At 35.9% G+C, this 26,309-nt stretch overlaps 1 protein-coding gene across 1 annotated transcript in view; it reads right to left on the reverse strand.

The window, feature by feature from the left end:
* Positions 1–26,309, reverse strand: part of LOC150089325 (elongation factor-like GTPase 1) — a 549,838-nt gene that overhangs the window by 287,995 nt on the left and 235,534 nt on the right. Inside the window, exon 18 of the mRNA XM_090389043.1 lies at positions 20,316–20,447. Coding sequence (XP_090245169.1) covers positions 20,316–20,447 — 132 coding nt within the window. The remainder of the gene's footprint in view (positions 1–20,315; positions 20,448–26,309) is intronic.

Consider the following 26,309-nt stretch of genomic DNA (forward strand, 5'->3'; position numbering starts at 1 on the left):
AGCTAAGGAATTTATAAATAGAAATATTAAGGTTTTAAGATACAAAAAAACTTTTGGAAACTTGGAAATGCATTAATTCAAAAACACATCTGGTTTCAAGTCACCTGGTGTTTTCAGATTGAATGTCATTTTTTTCTTTACAATTAAACTCGGAGATAAATTTAGATAAATATTACATGTAGTGGAACAACTACAGTTGTTGTTGTTATTTAGCTTAACGACACAAGGGCTACTGAGGCCAAATTGTGTCTGCTCATAGTTTATTTAGTCGAAATAACACTGTTGATGTTAAATTAAATACTCCTATATAGGCCAATACGTTTTAAAAATATTACAAGTTCATTTATGTTTGCTTCATTTCCCAGGATATGAGTTAAATAATGTGAGAGGTTCAACCTAGAGACTGACTGAAAAGTGTTTGACCGTATGGTTGAATATAGGGGACAATCAAAGAGGAAATGCCTAACAGTAAGTTGACTGTCACAGGATGAACACTGGGGTGGATCTTCTCCCAGTAGCAGGAACAGATGAGTATGATGAGTGTGTCCAATTCTGAGTCTTGCCAGTACTACTTCCTCTCGTCTGTTTTGTCGAAAGCCTGAGAGCCACAGCTTTGGTTCTTGCTTTTTTTTTTTTTTTTTTTTTTTTTTTGATTTGGTAGTTGTTGGCGCATCGGCTTCAGTGGCCATATTGCACCTCCCAAGGTTTTTGCAGTACTTTGATCCAAGCCCGAGGCGGGAATCAAACCCGCGACCTTTGGGTTGCCGGGCAGGTACGTTACCCACTCGGCTAGCCCGGTCGGCTTGGTTCTTGCTTTATCTGGTAAAGTTTATTGTTGGTGTTACTTTTCCAGATCTGTGACCAATTGTCGTAACTTGCTTTGCGAATAACAGGCTTATAATCAGTGTAAGGAACCTGAGGATGTTCTGGGACAGTTGGTTGAGGATTTTTAGCTGCAAGATCCGCACTTTCATTTCCCGGAATACCAGAATGGCCAGGGATCCAGCAAAAACTGATTGATTGATTAGATACACTGCAGGAAAATAGCTGAGAATGAATGTGTTTCAAGATAGGATGAGAAGATGAAAAATTCTTCCTTATGGCAGAAACAGCACTGAGCGAGTCAGTGTAAATTATGACAGGTGAGATGGAAAGTTCTATAATTTTGCTGAGTGCTAATTTGATGGCATATAATTCGGCTGTGAAGACGCTGCAGACTAATGGAAGTGAGGCAGTAACCGTTAGAGAAGGAAAAACTGCAGCTGCATCAACTGCAGCTGCATCAACTGCAGTAGCTGTTTTGGATCCGTCAGTATAGACTTTACAGGCATGGGAGTTCAGAGTAGTGTGAGCTAAGTGCAACTGCCTGATATTAAAGGAAGGTACAGTATTCTTTCCCCACTCCAAAAAATGTGTATCGTGGGAGGAAGAAACGTATGTCCAAGGTGGAACAGGTGCAGTTGTGTTCTGAAAAATATCGCTTAAATTGATATTCCAACTCTGAGAAAGGTCTTTAATCCTGAGTGAAGCAGGTCTGTTTTCATTTGGCTTGCTGCCATATATCAAATCCCACCGAGTATTATAAAGATACTCCCAACTGGGGTGAGATGGAAGACTCTGGATCTTAGCAGCATAGTGGAGCAGTAATGATTTCCTACGAAGATGTAATGGAGGATCATGTGCTTCGATATACAGACTCTGGATTGGAGAAGTCCTAAAAGCGCCCAACGCAGTCCTGAGAGCAATGTGCTGGACAATATTTAGACGTTGTAAAGTAGTGCTTCTGGCAGAGTCATACACCGGACAACAATAATCTAGCCGTGACCGGATTAAAGTTCTATAAAGATGCAATAGTGTATACCGATCAGCGCCCCATGACATAGCCGAGACTGATCGCAGTATATTCAGATGCTTTAGACATGTATTTCTTAAATGAGAGATGTGAGCTTGAAAATTCAGCTTGCTATCTAATATCACTCCAAGGAATTTAACGGTACTTACAAGCGGGATTGGAATATTGTTTATTTGTAATTCCGGATCGGGATGGAGAGCTCGTTTCTTGCAAAAGTGGGTGAGAGTGCATTTCTTTTCTGATAGTCTGTAGCCATTCCGTGAAGTCCACGATTGTATTTTGGTAATGGCAAGTTGGAGATGCCGCTCGATGGTGTTCATACTTTGAGATTGACAAGAAATTGTAAGGTCATCTGCGTACATGTAAGTTTCAACAGTTTTTGGGATGTCTCGTGTTATGCTGCTAACTCGGATTGAAAATAGTGTTGGACTAAGTATCGATCCCTGCGGGACTCCTTCTTCCTGAATGTGGGATGAAGAGAGTACATTTTTATATCGGACCTGAAAAGAACGCAATTGCAGAAAATTTTGAATTATTTTCGGCAAATGGCCCCTAAACACCAAGTGGTAAAGGTCCATAATAATTCTATGACGCCATGTAGTGTCAAATGCCTTTTCAAGATCTAGGTTGACCATGACTAGATGTTGTTTCATGACAAAGGCATTGCTGATATGAGATTCGGCTTTGATAAGCACGTCCAGCGTTGATCTATTCTTCCGAAAGCCATACTGATGATCTGGAAGATTTTGTGACTCCAGGATGTAAGTAAGCCTAGTGTGAACCATTCTTTTGAAAATTTTACCCAGGCAGCTCGTAAGAGATATTGGCCTATAGTTTTCAACACAGGAATGATCTTTTCCTGGTTTTGGTAAAGCAATAATGAAAGAATGACGCCAGGAAGAAGGATAGGCATTTTCGGAGAATATCCAATTACATGGTACTCAAATCTTCTTGAATTAAATGTTTCAGCATAACATAATGAACTCCATCTGGGCCTACAGCACTGTTTGAAGATCTGTTTAACGATTCTTGAAGTTCTATGAATGTAAAGGGTTGGTTGTACGGGAAAGAGCGGTGCGTGAAAAAGGTTGATTTTATATCGTTCTGCACTAGCTTTGATGTTCTGAAATGTGGACCCATAGGAGGCAGAAGCAGAGATTGTAGCAAATGATTCAGCAAGTGCATTAGCAACTTCTTCAGCTGTAGACAGGTCTTTCCCTTTCTAATGAAGTATTGGAGAGGACATACGAGCGAATTTCCCATTTAGTGCCTGTATTTTTTTCCAAATGAGGCGTGTGTCGGTGTCTTTTGTGATTGTTGAGGCAAAAGCGATCCACGAGTCTCGCTTCGCTTTCCGTCTAATCTGCCTTGCTTTTGCTTTAAACCTTTTATAAGCAATGAGGTTATTAGTGGTGGGATTCTTACGGAAATTATTCCAAGCTCGGTTTTTTTCCTGTTTGGCAGTGAAGCAATCTGCATTCCACCAGTGATTTCGGTGATTGTGATATGTCTTGGATTTTGGAATGTAGGTATTTGCTGCAGTCAGAATCTGATTGGTGATGTAAGTATTTACATCATCAATAGGTTCTTTTTTTACGTAAAGACTGTCTAGAAGTATTTGAGCAGAATAGCCATCCCAGTTCGCCTTTTTAAACTTCCAAGAGGATCGTTTATCAGGATTTGGTGTTACTCCTGTTTGTAAGGAGCAAATGATCGGAAAGTGATCACTGCTAAAAGGATCAGTTAATACAGACCATGTCATGATTGGAAAGATGGAAGGTGAGCAAACTGACAAGTCAATTTGAGAAGTACATCCTGTAGGTAGGTGGATGTAGGTAGGAGATCCAGAGTTTAATAAATTTAGGTCATTATTATTTATAAATTCCTCGATCAACTTGCCTCTTCTGTCCATTGTAGCTGATCCCCACAATGGATGGTGTCCATTAAAGTCACCGAAAAGACAAATTGGAGTTGGAAGTTGTGCAATGAGGTTGTCAAGTTCTGATTGGGCAAGTGATAGAGATGGTGGAATATAAATCAAAACAATGGTAACTGAAATACCAACTGCAATCCGAGCTGCCACAGCTTCTAGGCTGGTTCTTAATTGGATCGGTTTGGACGGTATGTTAGTATTTACAAGAATGGCTACTCCTCCACGGGCAGGAGACTCTGGGCTTCTGTCTCGTCTGTATATCATAAAATTTGAGAATTTCGGCAAAACTTGGGGTGACAAGAATGTTTCCTGTAGGCATATACCTATGGGATTAAACTGAGAGATTAAATCCCTTATGTCATCAGAATGGCTGCTTAGTCCTCTACAATTCCACTGTATGATGTTAGGCATTATTTTGGTTTGGCTGAAGATGATTCATCTGACTGTTTTTTTATGTGCAGGGCATTTTTTTCGGTCTTTTTTTGGAAATAATGGACGTCCAGTATCCATAGTGTCATTGGCATGGAGTTCTAGGATAGGGTCTTCATAATTTTGGTGTATATCCACTTCCATAGTGTTGGTTGGTGGATCAGTTTCCTTAGAGTCTTTATTGGGTTTCAATCTTTCTGCGTCATTTGAGACTGTCACAGTATCAGTTGGGATACTAATTGGGGTGTTGGTGGCATGGCTGGTTTTAGTTTTAGAATTTTCTTTTCCAGTGGTTGATAAGGTTGTTTTAACCCAATTAGCTAGCGAGACGTTGGGCGGTATTGAGACATCTGTTTGAATTGCAGTTGTATGAAAACTGCGGGTTCGAGAGGCATATGATGGACTTGGCATGGTCAGCATTATTTGTCTGCGTGCCTCAGGATATGTGACTTTATGTTCTACTTTGTATTTTTGGATTGTCCTACCTGTTTTCCACATCTCACATGATTTAGAAAAGGCGGGGTGATTGCCTTTGCAGTTGGGGCAAATGGGAATTGCGGCTGGACAATCTGCCTGTGTATGATCTTTTGCTCCAAAAATAGGACAGATGGCGTCACCTCTGCATGCCTGCTGTGAATGGCCATATTTCTGGCATTTAAAACAGCAAAGAGGATTTGGGATGTATGGACGAATTCGACAATTTAAATATCCAGCTTTTACTGAGGATGGCAAATCAGGAGTACTAAAAGTTAAAATGATGGAACGAGTTGGAATGAGATTTCCATCTTTTTTTGTCATAATTCTTTTAGCAGCGATTACCTTTTGATGACTAAGTTCTTGGACTAATTCCTCCTCAGACACTGTAATTAAGTCCCATTCTGTGATGACTCCTTTAGATGAATTTAAGGTATTGTGAGGAGTAACAGACACTGGTAATCCACCAAATGTAGTTGTTTTTAATAGCCACTCAGAATGTTTGGATTGGCTGTTTCAACCAGGAGATCTCCTGATTGTAGTCGCTTCACCATTTTTGGTGATCCTGCAATAGATTCTAGATGTCTTTGAATCATAAATGGTGATAACTTGCCCACGGGTTGCGTGGACAGAGAGTGTATCACAAGAAAATTAGGTATGTCTGGATGCTGTGCTTCAGTTCGAAGCCTTTTTGGTTGATTTGTATTATCATGACAGGATTCTTGTCTTGAGCTTGAAGGCTCTAAGGGTGGAAAATTGTTTGAATCCATGATAGCTCCTTTTGGCCCTGGGGGTTTATCTTTACCGCTCAGGTTAAGATAAGGCCCCCGCCATGGGGAGGCAGGAGCAGTGCCACGAGGTGACCAAGCGGCTGAGTTAGTAAGTTAGTACTAATAGAAAAAAAAACAGAAAGGTGATTTTCCTTTCTGGGCTTCTGCCTACTTCTTGTAGTGCGAGAGAGCTACTATGCTATAGAAATCAAGAAAACGGTGTTTGAAACTAAAAATATAAACTATTCGCTCAAATGTTCTCTGTAGAAAAACGCACTAGATCGCTTGGCACCCGGGGCCGAACGACTATAGATGGTGTATTTAGTCGTGAACTAAAAATCTCTAAAATGTAAAAATTATATACTCCACTTAAGTAATCACAGACCAATACTTTCAGTAACCGATATGTAATTATTAATAAAATAAAAACAGTTATATTATTGTCCATGAATTTTATTAATATCTGAAAATTAAAATGTTTTTAATGCCTGCCGATGACTCTTAAATGTAAAACATGTTAAACATGCTTGAGGCAGAACACATTTATGTACCTGGTACAGAATTTTTTATTATAAGAACAAGGCGTGTTATAGGTGGAATCACTCTGATTACTGCCATTTGTAGCAACCGAAAGTGGTCCATTTTTCAGAGCCATCATTACCTTTTCTTTCCCTATTTGCAATTTCACTAATGATGCTTGTTCTTTTTTGTTCCCCCACAACTGTATTTTTTTGCTTTTTTTTGCTATTGGGAAACATTCTTAAACAACATGCCTGCACACAATCACCACAACTAAGAGGAAGTTATGTTCTATGACAAAAGATGCACTTAAATATTCAGCATATATGACATCACTGTCATTATAAATGAAACATGTATTTTTGTATTTCTTTATATGCAGTGAACACTACCTTTATTCTTATTTGTTTGCATATGTCTGATTAAATCATGTTTTCCACTGCTTGCAATTGAAAAATCACAAGGCAAATGTGTTACCTTTCAGATTTTACAATACGTGGAAAATCTTGCTTAAGTCGAGAGAGAGAGAGAGAGAGAGAGAGAGAGAGAGAGAGAGAGAGAGAGAGAGAGTCAGAAGTAGAAGGGTATCACCAAGAAACAGAAGAATGATGATATCCAGCTCAGGACCCTGGGTGTGCCAAGCCCATACTCACTAGATGTGAGCCCCTGGGGTTATAACAAACACGGAAATAATGAGATCTCGGCTGTAACGAGCAAAAAGCCATAATGATTTTAATTTACATGTATTCCCATACAATCGCTCACTGTTATAACGATTATACTATACAGATATACTGTACGAAATTTTGGTAACTATGTAAACATTCTTAATTGCTCGGGTAGTTGAAAAAACTCAATTCTTGGATTAGACAAAAATGAAAGGGACGACTTAGCTTTTATGATCACTCGCATCAGATTAGGGCCCGGTTAATGACCTTGTCCTTTTGGGGATGGGGCTATACAATAGTGCACTGGCGTTCCACTTGCAATTTCTATGGTTGCATTATCCTATTTACAGATTGTCTTATATTCACTGAACCATAAATTTATTTCGGGACTTCTAAGAATTTTGGAAACTATAATTGTTTCTATGCAGATCACTTTACTGTCATTTTAAAGTAAAATCAGCTAGAAACGAACTCTTCCATCGGAAACATGTCTACTAACAAAAGAAAGCGTATCTCGATTCGCAAAAAAAGTCGAAAATATTTGTGAGTTAGGTGGTGCGAAAAAAAGCTGAAGTCTGTAAAAAGTTTTCTTTGTCCTCTTCAACAGTATCGTGGACATTGTGGAAGAATAAACATGTTTACATATTGGCAATGGAAAAGAACAAGGGAAAAAAAAAATTAGAAAGTGTGAGGTCACAAACATTGAAGATGAATTGCTTCAATGGTTCACCACAAAGAAGTGCTGGATTGATTTAAAAACTGACATAACATTGTTTATGCAAAAATTTGTGGAGAATCTTGATCTGCAGATCCAATGAAGGCAAATGAATGGATTTGACCGTTTTTGGGCAGAAATCAAGAAAGATTTCAATGACGAAAACATCTAAAACACCGATGAAACAGGAAGGTGTTTATTATTAATTAGTATTGTTTTTAATTACGGAGAAATAAATTGTATATTAATACACATTAATGAGAGTGGAGATTTCTTCCCTCTTCAGTTTGCATCTATATTCGAGATAGCATATTAGTGGTTAAGGATTAAGTACATGTGATCAATTTAATGGCCTGTATGGGAGGGAGGGAGGAGGTCTATCTGCAAATGCTGTCTGTTAAACTTGAAAGAAATGTATATGGCCAATGAAATTACTAATGAAAAACTGCTGTAGTATGAAATAAAAAAAAAAAAAAAAAAAAATGTTGTAATACTGCATTTGCATTGAATAAAAAGAGCTTAACATTTTGCCATGTAGTAGTAATAGAGGCATGTGATGCAAGAAAGCAAGCATATGGTGTATGTAGTATCAGCAAAAAAAAAATTTTTTTCACACATTCATTCCCTCTAAAAGTTTGTCCAGTTCCTCCTTTAATTTATTTAAGTTATCAACTTCCACAATGACAGGTGGAAGTTTGTTCTAGCTATTAATCGCCTGCTGGCTAAAGTCAAATTTCCGCACATCTATCCTACAACTCTTTCCTCAATTTGAATTTATGCCCTCTCAGGTTCGCAATCTAAGCAAGCAGAAGAATCCCTCAAGAATTCACCATGCTCAACCTTCAAGGCTTTTTACACCTCAATCACATCACCTCACAGGTGCCTAGTTTCCAGCTACTGCAATTTGCAGAACTTAAGCCTTTCTTGGTAAGAGGACCCCTTCATTCACCTCGCCAATCTTGTTGCCCTTCTCTGTACATGTTCAAGCAACTCTACATCCTTCCAAAAATGAGGCCTCCAGACCTGTAGCCAGTACTCAAGGTGTGGCCTGACCATTGCCTTACACAAAGGGATAATCACCTCCTTATCTCTACTAGCAAAATTCTGTATATCACCGACAACATTCCATGACCTACCCTGGTAGCCTGTCTGCATTGCTCAGAAAACTTCATATCTGACTGCACAATTACTCCCAGATCTTGTTCATTTTCTACCACCCTAAGTGTAGTGCTGCACAGTTGGTATGTTTCTCTGGGGTTAACTTCTACCCATATGCAGTACTTTGCATTTGTCAATGTTAAATTTCAGTTGCCACTTCTCAACCCATCTGCCCAAATTTTCTAGATCCTGTTGCAGCAGCAGCACACTGACATTACTGTCATTAACAACCCTGATAGTATACAATTCAGAGTTTTATGGTGGCAACTCTGAGTAAAGTTTATTCTGAAGAGAGCATGAGTGTTCTCTATGGATGTTTATGACACTATGTACGATGATGGCAAGAAAAATCGTACAAATCTTGGCACTATCTACTGATGCCAAAAACAGTATCAGATACCTTCCCACCTCCTATCCTGCCTGTCCATGCTGTACATAATGTATTCACTATCTCCAAATTCTGCATACCATATGTCTGAGTGGCACCATGTTTCTGATATCGCTACTATGTTTGCATTTGTTGACTTAATTAGTACTTTAAATTTATCAAATGTGAAGTACTAATTTCTTTACTATACTGCTAGCATTAGTACAATAGCAAGTATACATGCACCTGTTTTTGTTTTTGTAACCCTACCACAACCTATGTATTTTCTTGGTGCATGACGACTCCCCCCCACTTTTCTGGATTACCTAATTCCTTGACAGTATAAGAAAATATTCTGCACCCCCCCCTTGTAAATAGACATTATAATGCTTCTAAATAGACACAGTATACATTTAAATAAATGTATCCCATTCCTGTAAAAGTTTCTCTTGTTAACAAGCACAGACCATGCAGAGAAAAATTCTACTGCATGAGACTTAGATGGTCTCTTCATGGGTAAGAACTTCTCTTCATGATAAGGCTCTCATCATGTTACTCTCTCCTATTGCATCTGGGCAGAATTGTAGATATTTTCAAATTAATTTTGACCTTGCAACTTTTTCTCAGCACTGCCCTGTACTGGTTAAGTAAATCCTCAGAGTGGTTGGGTGATTTAATTTTTTCTGACGCATTGGCAGCTTAGCTCATAATGGGACAAGTCAACGTAAATTCTCAGATCTATTCTTAATACCATTAATACCAATGTGTACAACAATAATCACCATTTGTGCCCTTAAAAGATGGCAGCTGCTCTACAATGTCACAACTTCAGTCCCTGTAAGCAAACCTGGACCTATTCTACCAATCTTTTTTGCAAAATATATTTACCATTTCCCTGACAACAGCACCACTGCTAATTGCCTGGTAACGATTATAACACAAACCCTGCATGTTGCTATCTTTCCTCTCAATGTTGATAGTTAACTCTTTAAAAAGTCATTAAGATTGGATGGTACACAGCAACATGCTTTACATATATATATATATATAATTCATATATCATAGATTCACCTGGATATATGTTTTAATCTAATAATCTCTTCAACGCCAATACTAGATAGTATGAATCAGAGCTGTACTACTCAATATGTTCTACGTTGATAATAGTATTAGTAAAAATAATAAGAGGAGTTTACCTCAGTATAGTGCGTAGAACACTTCCGTATGATACCCTCCAGAAATTAAAATGGAAAAAACGAAAAAATCGACAACTTACCGGTACATTAGAGAAAATATAAATAATTAAATAATCAATTTAACACAATTCAAATCAATTTAAAACAATTAAAAATCAAATTAACGCAATTAAAAAAATCTAACAAAAATATTCAAAACTATTTTCCTTCCTGAAACTGACAACGCTTTTCGACCGTATGTCGTGACATATGATATTCCTTCCTGAAGCTGACGTCAGCTTCAGGAAGGAAAATAGTTTTGAATATTTTCGTTAGATTTTTTTAATTGCGTTAATTTGATTTTTAATTGTTTTAAATTGATTTGAATTGTGTTAAATTGATTATTTAATTATTTATATTTTCTCTAATGTACCGGTAAGTTGTCGATTTTTTCGTTTTTTCCGTTTTAATTTCTGGAGGGTATCATACGGAAGTGTTCTACGCACTATACTGAGGTAAACTCCTCTTATTATTTTTACTAATACTATATAATAATATATACATATCTTTTTTCTAAAGTTTCTTTTCTCCGTACCTGGCGTTAGAGTGAGACTCTATGCCTGTCTACCACACACACACACACAGAGAGAGAGAGAGAGAGAGCGTGCGCGCACAAGTACTTAAAGTAGGCATATATTCATAAGTAATTTATGGCATTTTGCTAAATTTATGCGAAAGTAGGTAGAGATAGGATAGAAATAAACACTCCTGCACTTGGGCACCTAACAGCCCAGAGTGTGAAATAGTTAGCAAATATATAGTGAAAAGTATATGAAAGAAGATTATGTTTATATTCAGTATATAAGTTAGCATAATTTTCTCATCCATGTTAATGCCATAATGATAAGGAAAATGGGTATATGCGTTTTCACTGACTGTATTATGAATGGTTGCTAATTCAAACAAAGATAAAAAAATTCAATCTATCTAGTATCATATTATCTTACCTTATCTATTAATAATTATATTAATAGATAATTATACTACAGATACATAGGAAATGGTATCTAATCAGGATACCAACTTAAATTTTAAATATTGAACATCAGTAGCAAATAAATGCACGTACAGCCATTTTCCTTATCAACATAACTACAAATCTAAGGCTGACATTAGGAAAAGTTATATTCTTGGATATTCTGAGTATAAACATTATAGTCTTCATTTACATACTTTTCACTGCCATTTAATAATTATATCAATATTCTGGGCTATTAGGATATCCAGGGCAGTGTCTAGTACTATATTATTTCTTTACCTATTTTTACCTTCATCCAGCAAAATGCCTACAATTGTCTATGAACATATAGCACATATTCCAGAAAAACTAATACTTATAGGGTACAAAAAAAAAAAAAAAAAAAAAAAAAAAAATCAAATATATATATATATATATATATATTTGCTGGCACCACTTTCTTATGGCCAAATCTCTTGTATGAATATGAAACTGTAAAGAATTTGTTATGGTTATATTCCTCTAATTAAGAAATAATCTGTGATGCAGAATGAAACCGAAGACCATAGTGGAAGAATACAAGAATTCATGCTCATGTAATTTTAATAGTTATTTTAATTTTTAATTTTTTTTTTTTTAAATTTTTGGTTGCTGGGATAGTACATGTCTGCTGGATGATTAACACAGAATGCGATGTGTTTATTCCACTATTTTTCCTGTTCAATTCTTTCCACATTACCAATAAGCAACACACTATTTTGATTAATTAACTGGCTTTATTTTATTGCACACCATTTCCAAAATATACTTAGTTTATAAAAAAATTGAAACCATACTGGACATGGTGTGTATGCAGTCTGCTCCTGGAATACCAAAGAAATATCCCTGAGAATCCAGATCTTTTATATTCTTTGTGCAATATTAGTAGCCTTTGCACAAGCTAAGCAAAAAACAACCAAAACATTTGTAGGTGAAATCTGCAACAGAACCTCTTCCTTGACGATAACAGTTATTCCCAATTCCTTTTAATTCAGGTCTTGATCAAACCAGGTGCTGTGCTTTAATGAAATGAAAAAGGAAGAAAGTGGGTAATAAAAATTTAAAGCTTTATAGGAAATGATTGGACAAATAATGCAGTCATTTTTCTATACAGCTTTAATTTTTATCACCCAATTTCTTCATTTTATCATTCCAGGCTTAGCAAAAGCCTACTGTTAGTAAGCTTTTACTTGTTAGGCTCATTATTCAGTTATGCATTTTTCAATTGTTTATATCTTCCAAGATTGGTTAAGGTAATGTCTTTCCAGTTCCCAAAATCATTTACTTTCTGACATTAAACACTATATGTATTTGATTTAGTCTTATCAATTTCAGTATCTGAACTCCATATAATTTTAATATAATATCTTCAATTTTGGCTTGTATAGACCTACATCATTTCAAATAAGGCTTGTGATGATGTAAAATGTTGCGCTCTCGTAGGTAAATTTTTGTAACTATCCTAAATACAAAAATTGCTACTATTACTTATAATAGATAGCAGATGGGAACACATCCCTGTAGAGTTTCAAGATAATTTGTACACATGCAGATTGTAATTTTGTACACTTTTGTAAATTTTTCCTGCGCACAAGATGAAAAAATTGAATAATTCTATTTACATGTTCGTCGAACATTTCTTTTTTGCTTCTATCAAATTTGGTGCACATGTTGCGAGTGCAGAATTTCCCTAAACGCTTATTTAGGGAAATTCCGACTTACGTAGCTTTCCACGGAATGCAACCCTTAAGGGCATCTCCGTAGCCAGGTGGGCAGAAGCAGCAGTGCGTAGCACACGCTTCTTGATTAGACCGGGGTTCGAGCCTGTGACCACCAAATATAGAGGATGCGGAAAGGTCAGGGAATGACCACCGCATATCCCCGGAGCAATATGGCCTTAGTTGCTAATGCTCCTAAAAACCAAATAACAACAGCAACCTTTAAGTAAGTCGCGGAGTTCCTGTAATACTAGGAATAATTTTTTGGATTTCAGCCATCGCACCACCGTGCTTTCCTGTCACCATCGGAACAAACACTAATGCATCGCTTCCAGTCAATTTTATTTTTAGTTATGTAAGAGTTTAGAGATTTAAAAATATCTTTTGCTGTGGTTCTTAAGGGCAATGACTTACAAAAGAAAGTCTTCTTGAACACTTCCTTCAAAAATGTATTTTACAAAACAACAGATTTGCTAAACCTGTAATATCTGTTGACTCGTCAAGTTTAATGAAAAGATGTCACTAGCTCGCACCGCATTTAGTAACTGAGTTTCTACATCACAAGCCGTATTACTAATATGGCGAGATTTGAAAGCAGAACAAGGTCCAAGTCTTTTGAAGCTTTTTCACTAATCATTGTCCTCACAATATCTTTCACTGCAGGAATCACTAAATTTTCACTGATCGAACGAGCTTTCGCTGATTTTGCAATTTGCAGAGTCACTAAATATAAAGCTTTAAATAACTTTTCATTCTGATTAACACACGAGGAAATGACGTTTTTCTCTATCTGAAGTTTATTTAAATGGTTTTTAAAAAAAAATCTTCTGGCTTACCTTTTAAATTAGGATGTTTTGTTTCTAAATGATGACGCAAATTTGCAGGTTTTAAACTTCCATTCGCTAACTGTTCATAGCACAAAAGACACATGGGCTTTGGTTCACTTTCAATTCCATTCGTTGTAAAGCCTAATTTTAAATATGATTCATCATACTTCCTCATTTTCTTCTTTTTCTTCATTCTCTTCCCTTTTGCAGAACTAGTATTAGGTTGTAGTACTTCATCATTACAGGTTTCTTCACAACTAGTATTGGGTTGACGTTTCAAAAATCCCATGTTGTTCAGTATACTATAATGAGTATAGGACTGATATTAATTTCCTAAAATAAATATATATATATAGACAAATGTATATTTTCAGCATATTAAGTAGGGGTGCTGACCTGTAATTACCATTGAAAAACTTGAGAATGTCTGCAAGGTAAAAAAAGATAACCTGAAATTAAATTAGATTAACATAAAAATAATAATGATAACGATGATGGTACCTAAAGCAGTGGGTCCTAGGGCTTTAACTACTTCTTCAAAGGGTCGGCAGCCAAAACCGTAGGAGCCACCGCAATAAGCAGGGTCTCTGTTTCTGTTATGATGTATATGTACGAAACATATACATCATAGCCGACCCGACAGAGACTAAAAGGAGGGAATAAAATTCAAACAAATAAATATAAAATAGAGTTAAAAAGCTAAAATAATGCCAATTAAATCTTGTTAAAGGAAAAATGAATGAAAGTTTGAATTCAAAAAGAAGGCAAAATACATTAAGAAATTTAAACAAAGTAACTTTAGATAATGGAATAAAGTCAGGTTAATGCCAACTTATTGTGTGCTTAAATCAGAATCAGTGAAATTAGCTGTGTGGTGATTACAGAGCAACATGGGAGACCCAAAGATGAAAGCTGATAGTTTTCTGTATAGTATATTTATATCAGTTGAAGTAACCCCGAGGGGGGGGGGGGAAGGTGTGAAATTGTCAAAGTGAACCGTACCTGTGTGATGGGGAAATAAGCAATTAAACAGATGAGGCAAAGTGCCAGCAAAGGCAGAATCAATGACTAACAAGGTAGTGTAGAAAAGACACTAAACTTTGTTTAAGAAGACAAAAGGAGCAATAGCAGGGGAATAGCATCTCGATATTGCTTTCGGCCAGCCTAATCGCACACGAGAAATAAGTTGTAATTATTAAGGACAGTAGAAAGCAATTGGAAGAAGGGGAATATAGTCGTGCTTGGGTTGTTCGGTGTTGGTAAACTTGTACCATAGTCGGTCCTTGGACGGATGACTGGACAAATGCCTCATGTGTTTAAGTCAGTATTGGTATTTTTATTGAGGAAATGTAAAAAGAAAGAAAAAATTGAAATAAAAATAACAATGTCGACAAAACTTAACAAAACAGCAAGCAGGACATAACAAAACACAATACCCCTGTGCATAGCCAATCCGTGAGCACAAGCTTTCTACACTGTGAGACACGACAGAGGCTAGGGGGTATATAACTATACATTATGTACAGGCTTGAAAGTAATATGTAATCAAATAGCAAATATGTTGTTAATATCAAAGTTGTAGTTTATAAGTTTTTTTGAATTTTATAATATTTATTGTTTTTTTGAAATGATGGTAGAGGAAAGCTGAAGGGAAATTATTGCATAGCAATTTATTATGGAGTAGTTTGATATCAGAAAAGAGACTGTTGCTATTGCATATTGTTGCCATTCTGATGCATTGGGAGAGTATTATGTTAGCATGCACTTTTTTAGAAATGTTAGAGTGCCAATAGGTAAAACTGACCATTAAAGCAAAAGGCATCTCTTTTATTATATACATTGATTGTGGTATGAGGGCTGTTGATATTGATATCCCGGTCTAAGTTTGTTTGTTTGTTTAGTTATTTGTTTTTTAGGAGCATTAGCAACTAAGACCATATTGCTCCAGGGCTATGTGGTGGTCATTCCCTGATCATTCCGCATCCTCCGTATTTGGTGGTCACTGGCTTGAACCGCAGTCTAATCAACCTACCGTGCAAAGCTGAAACCACAGATATAAGTGAACACCCGCTGACCCCATATATAACGTGATTTTCTTGTATTAGCATTAGCAAAGGCACATGAAGCAAGAAAACAAGCTTATATAGCATCAGACAAAAAAAAAAAAAAAAAAAAAAAAAAAACACCCTTATTTCACCCATCCACTTGCTCCAAATGTTTGTCCAGTTCTGCTTCGAATCTATTTAAGCTATCAACTTCTACAACGACAGATGGAAATTTGTTCCACCAATCAACCACCCGCTGGCTAAAGGCAAACTTCCGCACATCTATCCTACAACCGTCTTTCTTCAATTTGAATTAATGCCCTCTCAGGCGATTATTCTGAGCAAGAGGAAGAATCCCATCCGCATTAAGCATGCTCAAATCATTCAAGGCTTTATACACCTCAATCAGCTCACCTCGCTGGTGCCTGGTCTCCAGACACTGTAATTTGCAAAACTTAAGCCTTTCTTCGTAAGAGCAACCCTTTGTTCCATTCACTAATCTTGTTGCCCTTCTCTGTACTCGCTCCAACAGCTTTACAACCTTCTTAAAATGAGGCCCCCAGACCTGTATACAGTACTCAAGGTGTGGCCTGACCATTGCCTTATACAAGGGGAAGGGGATGATAACCTCCTTATCTCTGCTAGAGAAATTCCTGTATATCATTGATAAGACACCATGAGCTACTCTTGCGGATTAGACCGGGGTTCGAGCCTGTGCCCACCAAATACGGAGGATGCAGAAAGGTCAGGAAATGACCACTGCATATCCCCGGAGCAATATGGCCTTAGTTGCTAATGCTCTTAAAAACCAAATAATAATAACTCTTGCGGATTGTCTGCACTGCTCAGAAAACTTCATATCTGCCTGCACAATTACCCAGGTCCTTTTCATTATAATAAAGTTTAATTGATAAATTAAACATGTAGTAAGACATTACCAACATTAAACCCGGTAAAAATGAAGTACAGCAGACTCTCAATTTATTGGGATTGGATTAAGTGGGACACTTCAAGACTCCAAAAAAAAAACAAAAAAAAAACCTAGAAATCATTAAATTCAAGTAATAACTAGAATAGGTATAAACAGATATTTTGCAAGTTGTAAATAAGTGACATTATAAGTTGTCATTGGGAGATTAGTGTACCTATTATCTTGCAAACCCTGCTGTCTTCACACTTACTACTATATAAAAAAAAAAAATAATAAATAAATAAAAAAAATAATAATAAATAAATAAATAAAAAAAAAGAGACCAAATGTTTAGTTTGATTTAGTGCATCGCATCTGTTGTTGTTTTCTGTCGCACCGTAAAAGGACAAATTTTGTTTCGTTATTTATGTCAGGGATGTCAGAATTTTTTTTTTTTAATAGTAACTATTATTTTTTTTTTTGTTTAGAAATCGCAAAAATGATGGGCAAACGCAAGAGTTGTGCTTTCAATTACACAAAAACTTGAAATTATTCAAAAGTTTGAAAACGGTGCATCTGTTAAATCTGTAAAGAACCATTATAACATTGGTGACCAAACCATATGTGACAAAGGGAAGCTATTAGATTTAAAACTGACATCATAAAAAAATAAAGGGAAGCATTGTACTGGACACGTGAGTAGTACATGTTTTTTCATTTTTTTCCCCGTGGTCAATTGCAGGTAACTGAATCAGCAGATACGGAACCAGCAAATATGGAGGCAAAACTGTATACAGATTTGTCAATAAATGTAGTTATTTGAGATGCAGAGATTAATCATATTGTTGCAATAAACTGAATTACAACCAATAATATGTTTGTAGTTATCGTGAATTTAATTCAAGACCAATTTTAAGTTGGTTATGTCTATGCTGGTGAACAGACTATTGAAGTAAAAAGTTTGCACTTGAGAGATGTTGTCAGTATTCAGAGCATTAATAACTGGTATATTGTTATTAATTATTCTACTAACAGGAAGGATGTCCATGATAGGTTTAAGTAACCTTTCAAAAGTTTTTCCAGGTTTATGGGTGTAACTGTATTTGCAGGAAGTAATAAACCTAAAGCCTGTGGGATTTTTGTGGAACTTGCGTATGAAATAAATATCAGGAAATTTGTAGTTATTAAAGCTGATTTCAAGTTTCTTGTTGAAAGCAATTAACTTGAATGTGGCACAGGAATTTAGTTCTGCATTTAATGTCTGGAAATAAAAGACTACAGATTATGGCATAATTGCAGAAGGCTTTATCAACAGGGGTGATGAAAAAATGTTTATGCAGGTCCTCCAATTGTTGTTTTAATCTGGAAAAATGGAATTTTAATCCTGCAGATGATTGTACATGTGGCAATGATGACTTATAATGTTGTAGCATCATAGTTAGTACTGAATTAATCCATAGTAGGAAGGCTTCAATGGCATGTTATGATGGTAAGAGAGCTTAAAACAGAAGTTAAGCAAATCATGGTATAACTGTTTTTTGAAAGGTTTAAAGCTGATTTTAAAGTATGGCATATATTTGAAGCCATATGAAGCCATAAGATATGATGCTTCTTTGTAGTTAAAACCCTTGGACCCACACTGCTTTAGGCACCATCATTGTTATCATTATTATTTTTATGTTAATCTAATTTAATTTCAGGTTATCTGCTTTTATCTTGCAGGCATTCTCAACTTTTTCCATGGTAATTACACTTGATACCCCTACCCAATACACTAAAAATATACATTTGTCTATATTTCATTATGGTTGCTGGGTATTTTTGCTATAACTAGTAGTATCCAGGGATCCATAACCCAGTTTAATAATTTAATACTTTTGTATTAAATTAGTACCCAATTTCGTATTTTATTACTCCTGATACTCCAGTTTTTCAGTCAACAATAACAGATACCAAGTGCCAAACAGTTGTTTGAAGGAATTCCATATACTTTTAGGTTGTTCAGAAGATGCTTAATGTTGTATCATCCAGAACCACCTTCTAGTGCTAGAACTGGGAGCAAGCTGCTTTCAATTTTACAATTTTTTTTTTTAAATTATGAAAGTGTGAAATGATAAATTATATATTGGAATACCTTTAATTACTACCATCTGCAGCAATCAAAAACAGCTCTTTTTCAGAGCCATCACTATCTCTTCTTCCCATATCTGTGAAATAACAATGCCTGTTGTTTTTGTTCTTTCACAACCATTTCATTGTAATTTCACATATTGTATAACAAAAATAACAACCTTCCTGCATGATCAGTACAACTCAGAAAAAGGAACATTATGTTCTATGACAAAAGATACATCTCATCATCATGATGAAATGCTACATCTATTTTTCTATGCCCCGCATGTTGTCCTCGTGCTTATTTGTTTGCAGATATCTAATTATAACTTTTTTCCTGCCATCTGAAATTGAGAAATCATATCTATATGCAGCATAAAAGACAAATCTTTTTTGGATTTTATCAATACACAGGGCTGGCAATAGCGTTAATGGTGCCTGAGGCAAAAACCTTGTAACGCGCTTAAATCATATCTTCACACACACACACACACACACACACACACACACACACACACACACACACACACACACACACACACACACACACACACACACACACACGCACGCACACACACGCACACACACAGCGCATCTAGCAGTGCCTATTTTAGGCGGCACCTGTGGCAAGTGCCTCACTTGCCCACCCCTAGCACCAGCCCTGCCAATACACAGAAAAATCTTGTGTATATGTCTTCTGAAATTTTTCATCATATTTCTTTAGCAACTTGCTAAAAGACATGTAACTAGTTTCACACCACAAGTGTGATAAAATGAACATAAATTACAAAAAACAAGGCTATTATCCAGTGTTCCTATTTTATAATATACACTAGTACACCTGATGGTTAATTCATAATGAAAATAAGCAGAAATTTCACAATTTTTTTTTTTATTTCAATTTTAATGTAGTATGTGTATATATATATATATATATATATATATATATATATATATACACACACACACACACACGTATATATGTATACACACACACACACACACACACACACACACACACACACACACACACACACACACACACACACACACACACATATATATACATATATATATATTTTTTTTTGTGAAAAGAAAAAGACAGAGAAACTCTTTGCCCTCAACTATATCATGACAGCGAAGAAGTTAAATCGAGTAAAAACAGATTCTACATTCTTTCGTAAATCCACTGACAGATTCTCTATTGTAAGCACTTTTACAAAGTTGATAATCTTCAAGGTAGTTTTTATCAGAGCTTACATCTGCACTCACTCACTCAGTTCTGTAAGCAGTAAATATAAAAGCAGAAGTAATTCCACAAATATGCAATCTGCAAATACAAATTGTATCCAATCATTATTTTATTTTGTAATTAAACTGGCTCTTATTGCAAATGGCCTGTAAACTGGCTCATTTCTTTGAAGATAAACTGATTATTATTAATATTCTACAAATCCTTTTTTTTTTTTTTGTCACTAAATTTATATAATGAAATGGTCCTAATAAAATTGGCAGTATGACTAAAGCAATAATTTGCTCTTTACTTACTCCTTGATTTACTTATCACTCTAAAAATTTTAACTTACTTGGATACACAGGCTCTAAGGCAACTCGCATAATGGGCACTGCTGGCATATTCAAGTCTACAAAAGGTGGACAAGCTACAGTACTGGAAAGTGTTGCAGACTTTAGAACATGTTCTTCTAAACCACCTATGCCTAATTATAAAAAAAAAAAAAAAAGTTCAGAAGATGAGCAGTAAATCATATTTTATCACTTAATTCTAGAATAATTTAAAAAAAAAAATAAAATTCATGGAAGACACAGAGAAAAAAAAAATACGAATGCAATGGAATGAGCTAAATGACATGAATTTATTTCACATATGGAAAACAGATGAGAATATGTATATTCTGACTATTATATAACTCATTGCACACACACACACACACACACACACACACACACACACACACACACACACACACACACACACACACACACACACACACACACACACACACACACACACCTCATTTCATTTTGTATATTTAAACTGTCAACACTATCAATTTTCATAGCAAGGGGGCATGAAAATACAGGCACTTCTGTAGAATGGGAACAGAGTAGAAAGAGACTAATTTCAAATAAAGACCATAAAAAGTTAACTATTTGATGCATCTGATAAGATAGTGATGCTGTACAAATTTCTTTAATTGCCCTTTGTGTGTTCACGCTGTGTCTAATATGAATTGCTCTTAAACTGTGCAGAAGACATTTAAAAAAATAGTGTGGAGCACAACTTCTTTTTTCTACTTTCCCCTCTTCCCCAAACAGTAAAAGCTCAACTGAGATTAGAATGCATCTGGAGAGATGCTAATAGTTAATGTAATTGCGTATGTTATCAAAATTCTCTCATTATTATTATCAATAATATCACTGCTTAAGAATTGTAAAAATATTACAAAATTCAATTAAGGCTGGATAACATATTTTATTGATCAATTAAGAAACAGAAGTGGAATTATCTTGGGAAAAAATTCTACCTTTAAGAAAAAGCAGAGAACTTATTCTCAAATCCTCCAGTACAGTTAATATTAAACCATAAAATCATCTCCAATGTCCATCTAATGGTCATTGGTAGGATTCCTTTTCAAGTTGGCAAGTTAGGAGTAAACTCGGCTGTCTGGTTCATTAAAAATTGAGAAAGCATACAGAAAACATACTAATGATAAAAGCAATGTCATCAATGGAATGCATGTTTTAAAGGAGGAGTGGTCACTGATATTTGTGACCAGCCAAACACCAAAGTCTGTGTGAACTGAAGAAAATATTAAGATTTTGGATGAACTGATTCAAAACAACAGGCCAATAACCACAGAAGCAATGATGTAAAATGTAAAAGTGTTTAGACAAAAGTGTATTTTGAATGCATCAAATTATAGAAAAATATGCTGCAAATAGGTACCCAAGCTTTTAACAACAGAAATGAAATTCAAGACAGGTCTGCCAAGATTTGTTGTAATAGTACAATAATCTTCAAGAAATTTTTAAAGCCCTGATGATGAGACTCGGATCTTATATTATGATTCTGATTCTAAATGCCATTCTTTGGAATGGACACATCGGTCACTCCAGTGAAGAAAAAAACCTTGAATTCTGAATCATCACAAAAATTTATGGCCACAGTGTTTTGTGACAGAGAAGACCCAATTTTGGTTGATTTTTTAGAGAAAGATCAGACTACAAATATGGAAAGATATTGTCAAATGCTTCATAGGCTTAATGGGTCTACAAAATAAAAAAGGAAGGTTCTAAAAGGACACCAAATCGCATTACACCTTGACAATGCTAGGTCACAAACTTCCCATATGACTTAGGGTGAAGAGTTTTGCCTCACTTAACCCACATTTAGTCCAGATTCAAAAATGTCTGAATTTTATTATGTGGACATAGAAAGAAATATCGTCATGAAAGACATTTTTGAGTGATGGGGAGCTGAAACAGACAGTGACAAGCTGGCTTCAACAGCAGGGTCTCTCTAACCATCATGTGCTACATATAAAACAACTCACAGTGCATATGTTAGTTGGAAAGAACAATGGCAAAAATATATTTATAAATAAGGTGGATGGGTATATATATATATTTTTTTTTTTATATGTGAACCCCAAACACGAGAGGTATTAGAACCTATAGTACTTAGTACCGTGCTTGGGTTGGAGGTTGAGAAGACGAAAGAAGATATTTGTTGACATTGGACTTGAACTTCTGTAGATTGTAATTTTCAGGAAATACGTATGAAGGAAGGTTGTTCCAGAAAACGGCAGTTGAATGAATAAATGAGGAAGATGAAAAGTTGGTTCTGTGGGTTTGAAGTTGGACAGTAAATGGATGTTTGCTGGCAGCGGCATGTGTTCGGAGTGTTTTGAAAGAGAGAGCGGGAATTATAGAAGCCAATTCAGAAGAACAGTGACCCATGGAAGTATCTGTAGAAGAGGCATGCAGCAGAAACAGTACGTCTATGAGAAAGCGAGTGGAGAGACTCTGTTAGAGATGAATCATTAATTAACCTAACTGCCCTCTTCTGAATGGAATCAAGAAGCCTGAGAGAGGTTTTGGGGGCACCACCCCAGATGTGGGAACAATATTCCATGGCAGGGCAGATTTGCGATTTATACAGAGTGAGCAGCTGTTTGTAAGAAAAGTAACGCCGAGAGCGAAAGAGAAAACCAAGTTTTTTAGATGCAGAGGAAGCAATATTTGTAAAGTGCTTGTGCCAAGAGAGATTAGAAGTCAGGGTAATCCCCAAAAGAGATATATCATTTTGCCTAGAAATCAGAGTGTCACTAAAGATAAGCATAGGAGCAGAAGACTCCTTTTTGTGAGATATAAGACAAGACTGAGTTTTAGAAGGGTTGCAATCAACTAAGTTGTCTTTGCCCCACTGGAGAATTACCTGAAGATCGGCATTTAAGGAATTGGTAGCAGATTTTCGAGAAGTTGAAGCTGATTGAGCAGGACAAGTTTTCTCAAAGTGGAAAGTTGAATGCAATGCGCTATCATCGGCAAAATTATGGATAGGATTTCCAGTCAATGGAAGAAGGTCATTGATATACAAGAGGAAAAGAGTGGGGGAAAGAACTGAACCTTGGGGGACACCGGCATTAGTGGAGAAGTTAGAAGACAGAGAGCCATCTACCATCACCCTCAGTGAGCGATCAGAGAGAAAACTGGATAACCAATTACTAAAAACAGTTGGCAAACCATAAGATGGAAGCTTGTTTAGAAGACCTTTATGCCAAACACGATCAAAAGCCTTTGAGATGTCAAGAGCAACTACTTGTGTTTCACCGAACCTTTCCATTGAATTAGTCCATAAATGGGTAACATAAGCCAGAATATCACCAGTGGATCGACACTGACGGAATCCATACTGGCGATCGTTGATCAGACGGAAGGTTTCTAGGTAGTTTAAGAGTTGGGGTTAATTGATTTCTCCATTGCAATGGGACGATAATTGGATGGGAGAGATTTGTCACCCTTTTTTAGGAACTGGCTGGATATGAGCAAATTTCCAAGCAGAAGGAAAAACACCTTTGGAATAAGAAAGTGAAAAAAGGCGCAAAGAATAGGAGTAAGTTCAGGAGCATAGGTTTTGAGAACAAGTGGAGAAATACCATCAGGACCTGGAGCTTTCTTAGCATCAAGATTCATCAAAATCCTTCTGATATCCTTTTGACGGAAGACCACAGGAGGCATTGAATGGAGTGTGTTGGGAATGGTGGGAGTGTCTGGAAGAAAAATGGGATGCTAGCAGGTCAGCTTTATCCTTGGCTGAGGATAAAGCTGACCTGCTATACATTATAAAATAATGCTTTCCAGTGTTTGTTTAATAAATGATATAAATTTCAACTTTTTATCTGTTGTCTTTATACTTTTATGACCAAAGAGGCATTACTTATGAACTGACTCTTGTAGTTACAAGCAAACCATGTTTTCTACAGGATGCATTAAGATTGTGAAAGGACTTCACCACGAGTTGCAACTATACTGCAACTCGTGGTGAACTTAAATTATAAAATTTAAACTATTACATATACCACATTTTAAAGACACAAGAAATCACAGCCTTAAAGAAAAGAGGTGAACCTATGAATCTTATAATCTGTTTGCCTCCTGATATCCACAGAATGTGGGATATTTATGGCACAGAAAATATTTTTAAAACTGAAGTAAATATACTGCAGTAGCAAATGATGTAAAGAAACAGCCTCGTAAAGCCTACAGATAAAAAAAACAAAAAAAACCCCCTTACCTCATGCATCCATCCCTTCTAATAATTTTGTCTAATGCTATGCTTCTTAAATTTATTCAAACTATCCACTTCCACACCAGATAGAAAATTTCTGCACATCTATCCTTACGCATCCTTTTCATAATGTAATAATTTTATGTTCCCTTATTTGCGTTATTAAGAGTAGGATGCCATCAATATTTAGCTTATTTAATCCACTTAAGCCCTGAATGCTTCAATCAGATCTCCTTGCAGGTATCTAATTTCCAAGTTCTGCAATTTGCAGAACTGAAGTCTTGTGGTAAGAGAACCATTTATGAGTCCTCTTCCATGTCTTTGACTAATCTGGTTACTCTTCTATGCACCTGTTCCAACAGATTCACATCTTTCTTAAAATGAGGCTTCCAGGCCTGTGTGCTCTACTAGATGTGGCCTAACCATTCCCTTATATGATGAAATAATCACTTTCTTGTCCATACCGGTGAAATTTTAGTAAATCATTGACAAAACCTCCATAAACTATTCTAGCAGATTGTTTGCATTGCTTCATGTCAGAGTGTATGATTATCACTAGGTTTCTTTTGTTCTTCACCACTCTGAGTGTGATACCACCTAAGGGTGCTCATACGTAGAACGCAGGTGACCGCTTACTTGGAATCAGCAGCCTAAATGAACAATGTAAGTTAATGGGAGTGCATACAATAAGAGCGGGTGGACAGCGGCATCGCTTCTTGTTTTAATCCCCCAGTTTACCTCAACAATTTAAGCTTACTGGTCTCAGGGAAGTACAGATGTCACTTAAACGGGTAAGCGTTGTTGACACCTCTGATATTAATCTGGCCTTCAGGCAATTTTTAGAACTGCTGTTGCTGTAGAAAGCACGAATTCACGGAGATGTACAGAAAATTTGTAATCCTAAAGTTTTAAACATGGATACTGAAATTTTGATTTCAGACTGACTTTTATGGATTTATGTCAGACGCGCAATATGGGACAAAAGTGTCAAGCTACATTAAACAGGAATACCATGGAGGAATGTTGACAAAAAACAAAATAAAAAATAAAAATAAAGTACCATTATATTTTTTTATTTTCTCAAAGTAACAACAGTTCTTTGTTTCCTTCTTATATTTATTTGTAAAGTGCTAACGAATACTGTATGTAGAAATAGTCGGTCAGTCAGCGTTTTTATTATTTGAATTGGAAACAGCGTTTCTCTATTCGTTCCAAATATTTAGAAACTTCCAATTCGTTACATAAATTATGACATTCAGAATTTTGTTTACTGTAATGTACAGACATTGGGTATGCCCATCAGTTCCTTATTGTTTTCAAATCTTGAAAAAAAAATTAAATAAATAATCATTATGACAACGAAGAAATAGTTTTGGAAATAGTTCTAAAATGAACTTTTCATTACTTCAATTTCTAGATTTATACTTATTGTTTCTAAAAACTTCACATTAAATTTTATTATCATTAAAAACAATAAGAAACTTTTTAATTAAAAAGTTTCTTATTGTTTTGCTTTGTACAACAAATTGCAGCCTGCATGGTGCGTAAAATATGCATTATATTTTTTCCTTCTGCAGTTAACATTAAATGAAACTTAATTTGAAAAATGCATGTTGTATGATTTTCATTACTAAGCTATACCTAAAAATCACTGATAATCATCCAAATTTAATCCGTTAATGGAAAATGTAATTCATCCCCCTCTCCACCAAGTGATGCGAGATAGTGGGGTCCGCAAAAACGTATCGGAATTGGTTAGTGCTGGTTG

This window comes from Mastigoproctus giganteus, chromosome 2 (assembly GCF_048544385.1).
Source record: "Mastigoproctus giganteus isolate SK-2022 chromosome 2, ASM4854438v1, whole genome shotgun sequence".
NCBI lineage: Eukaryota > Metazoa > Arthropoda > Arachnida > Uropygi > Thelyphonidae > Mastigoproctus > Mastigoproctus giganteus.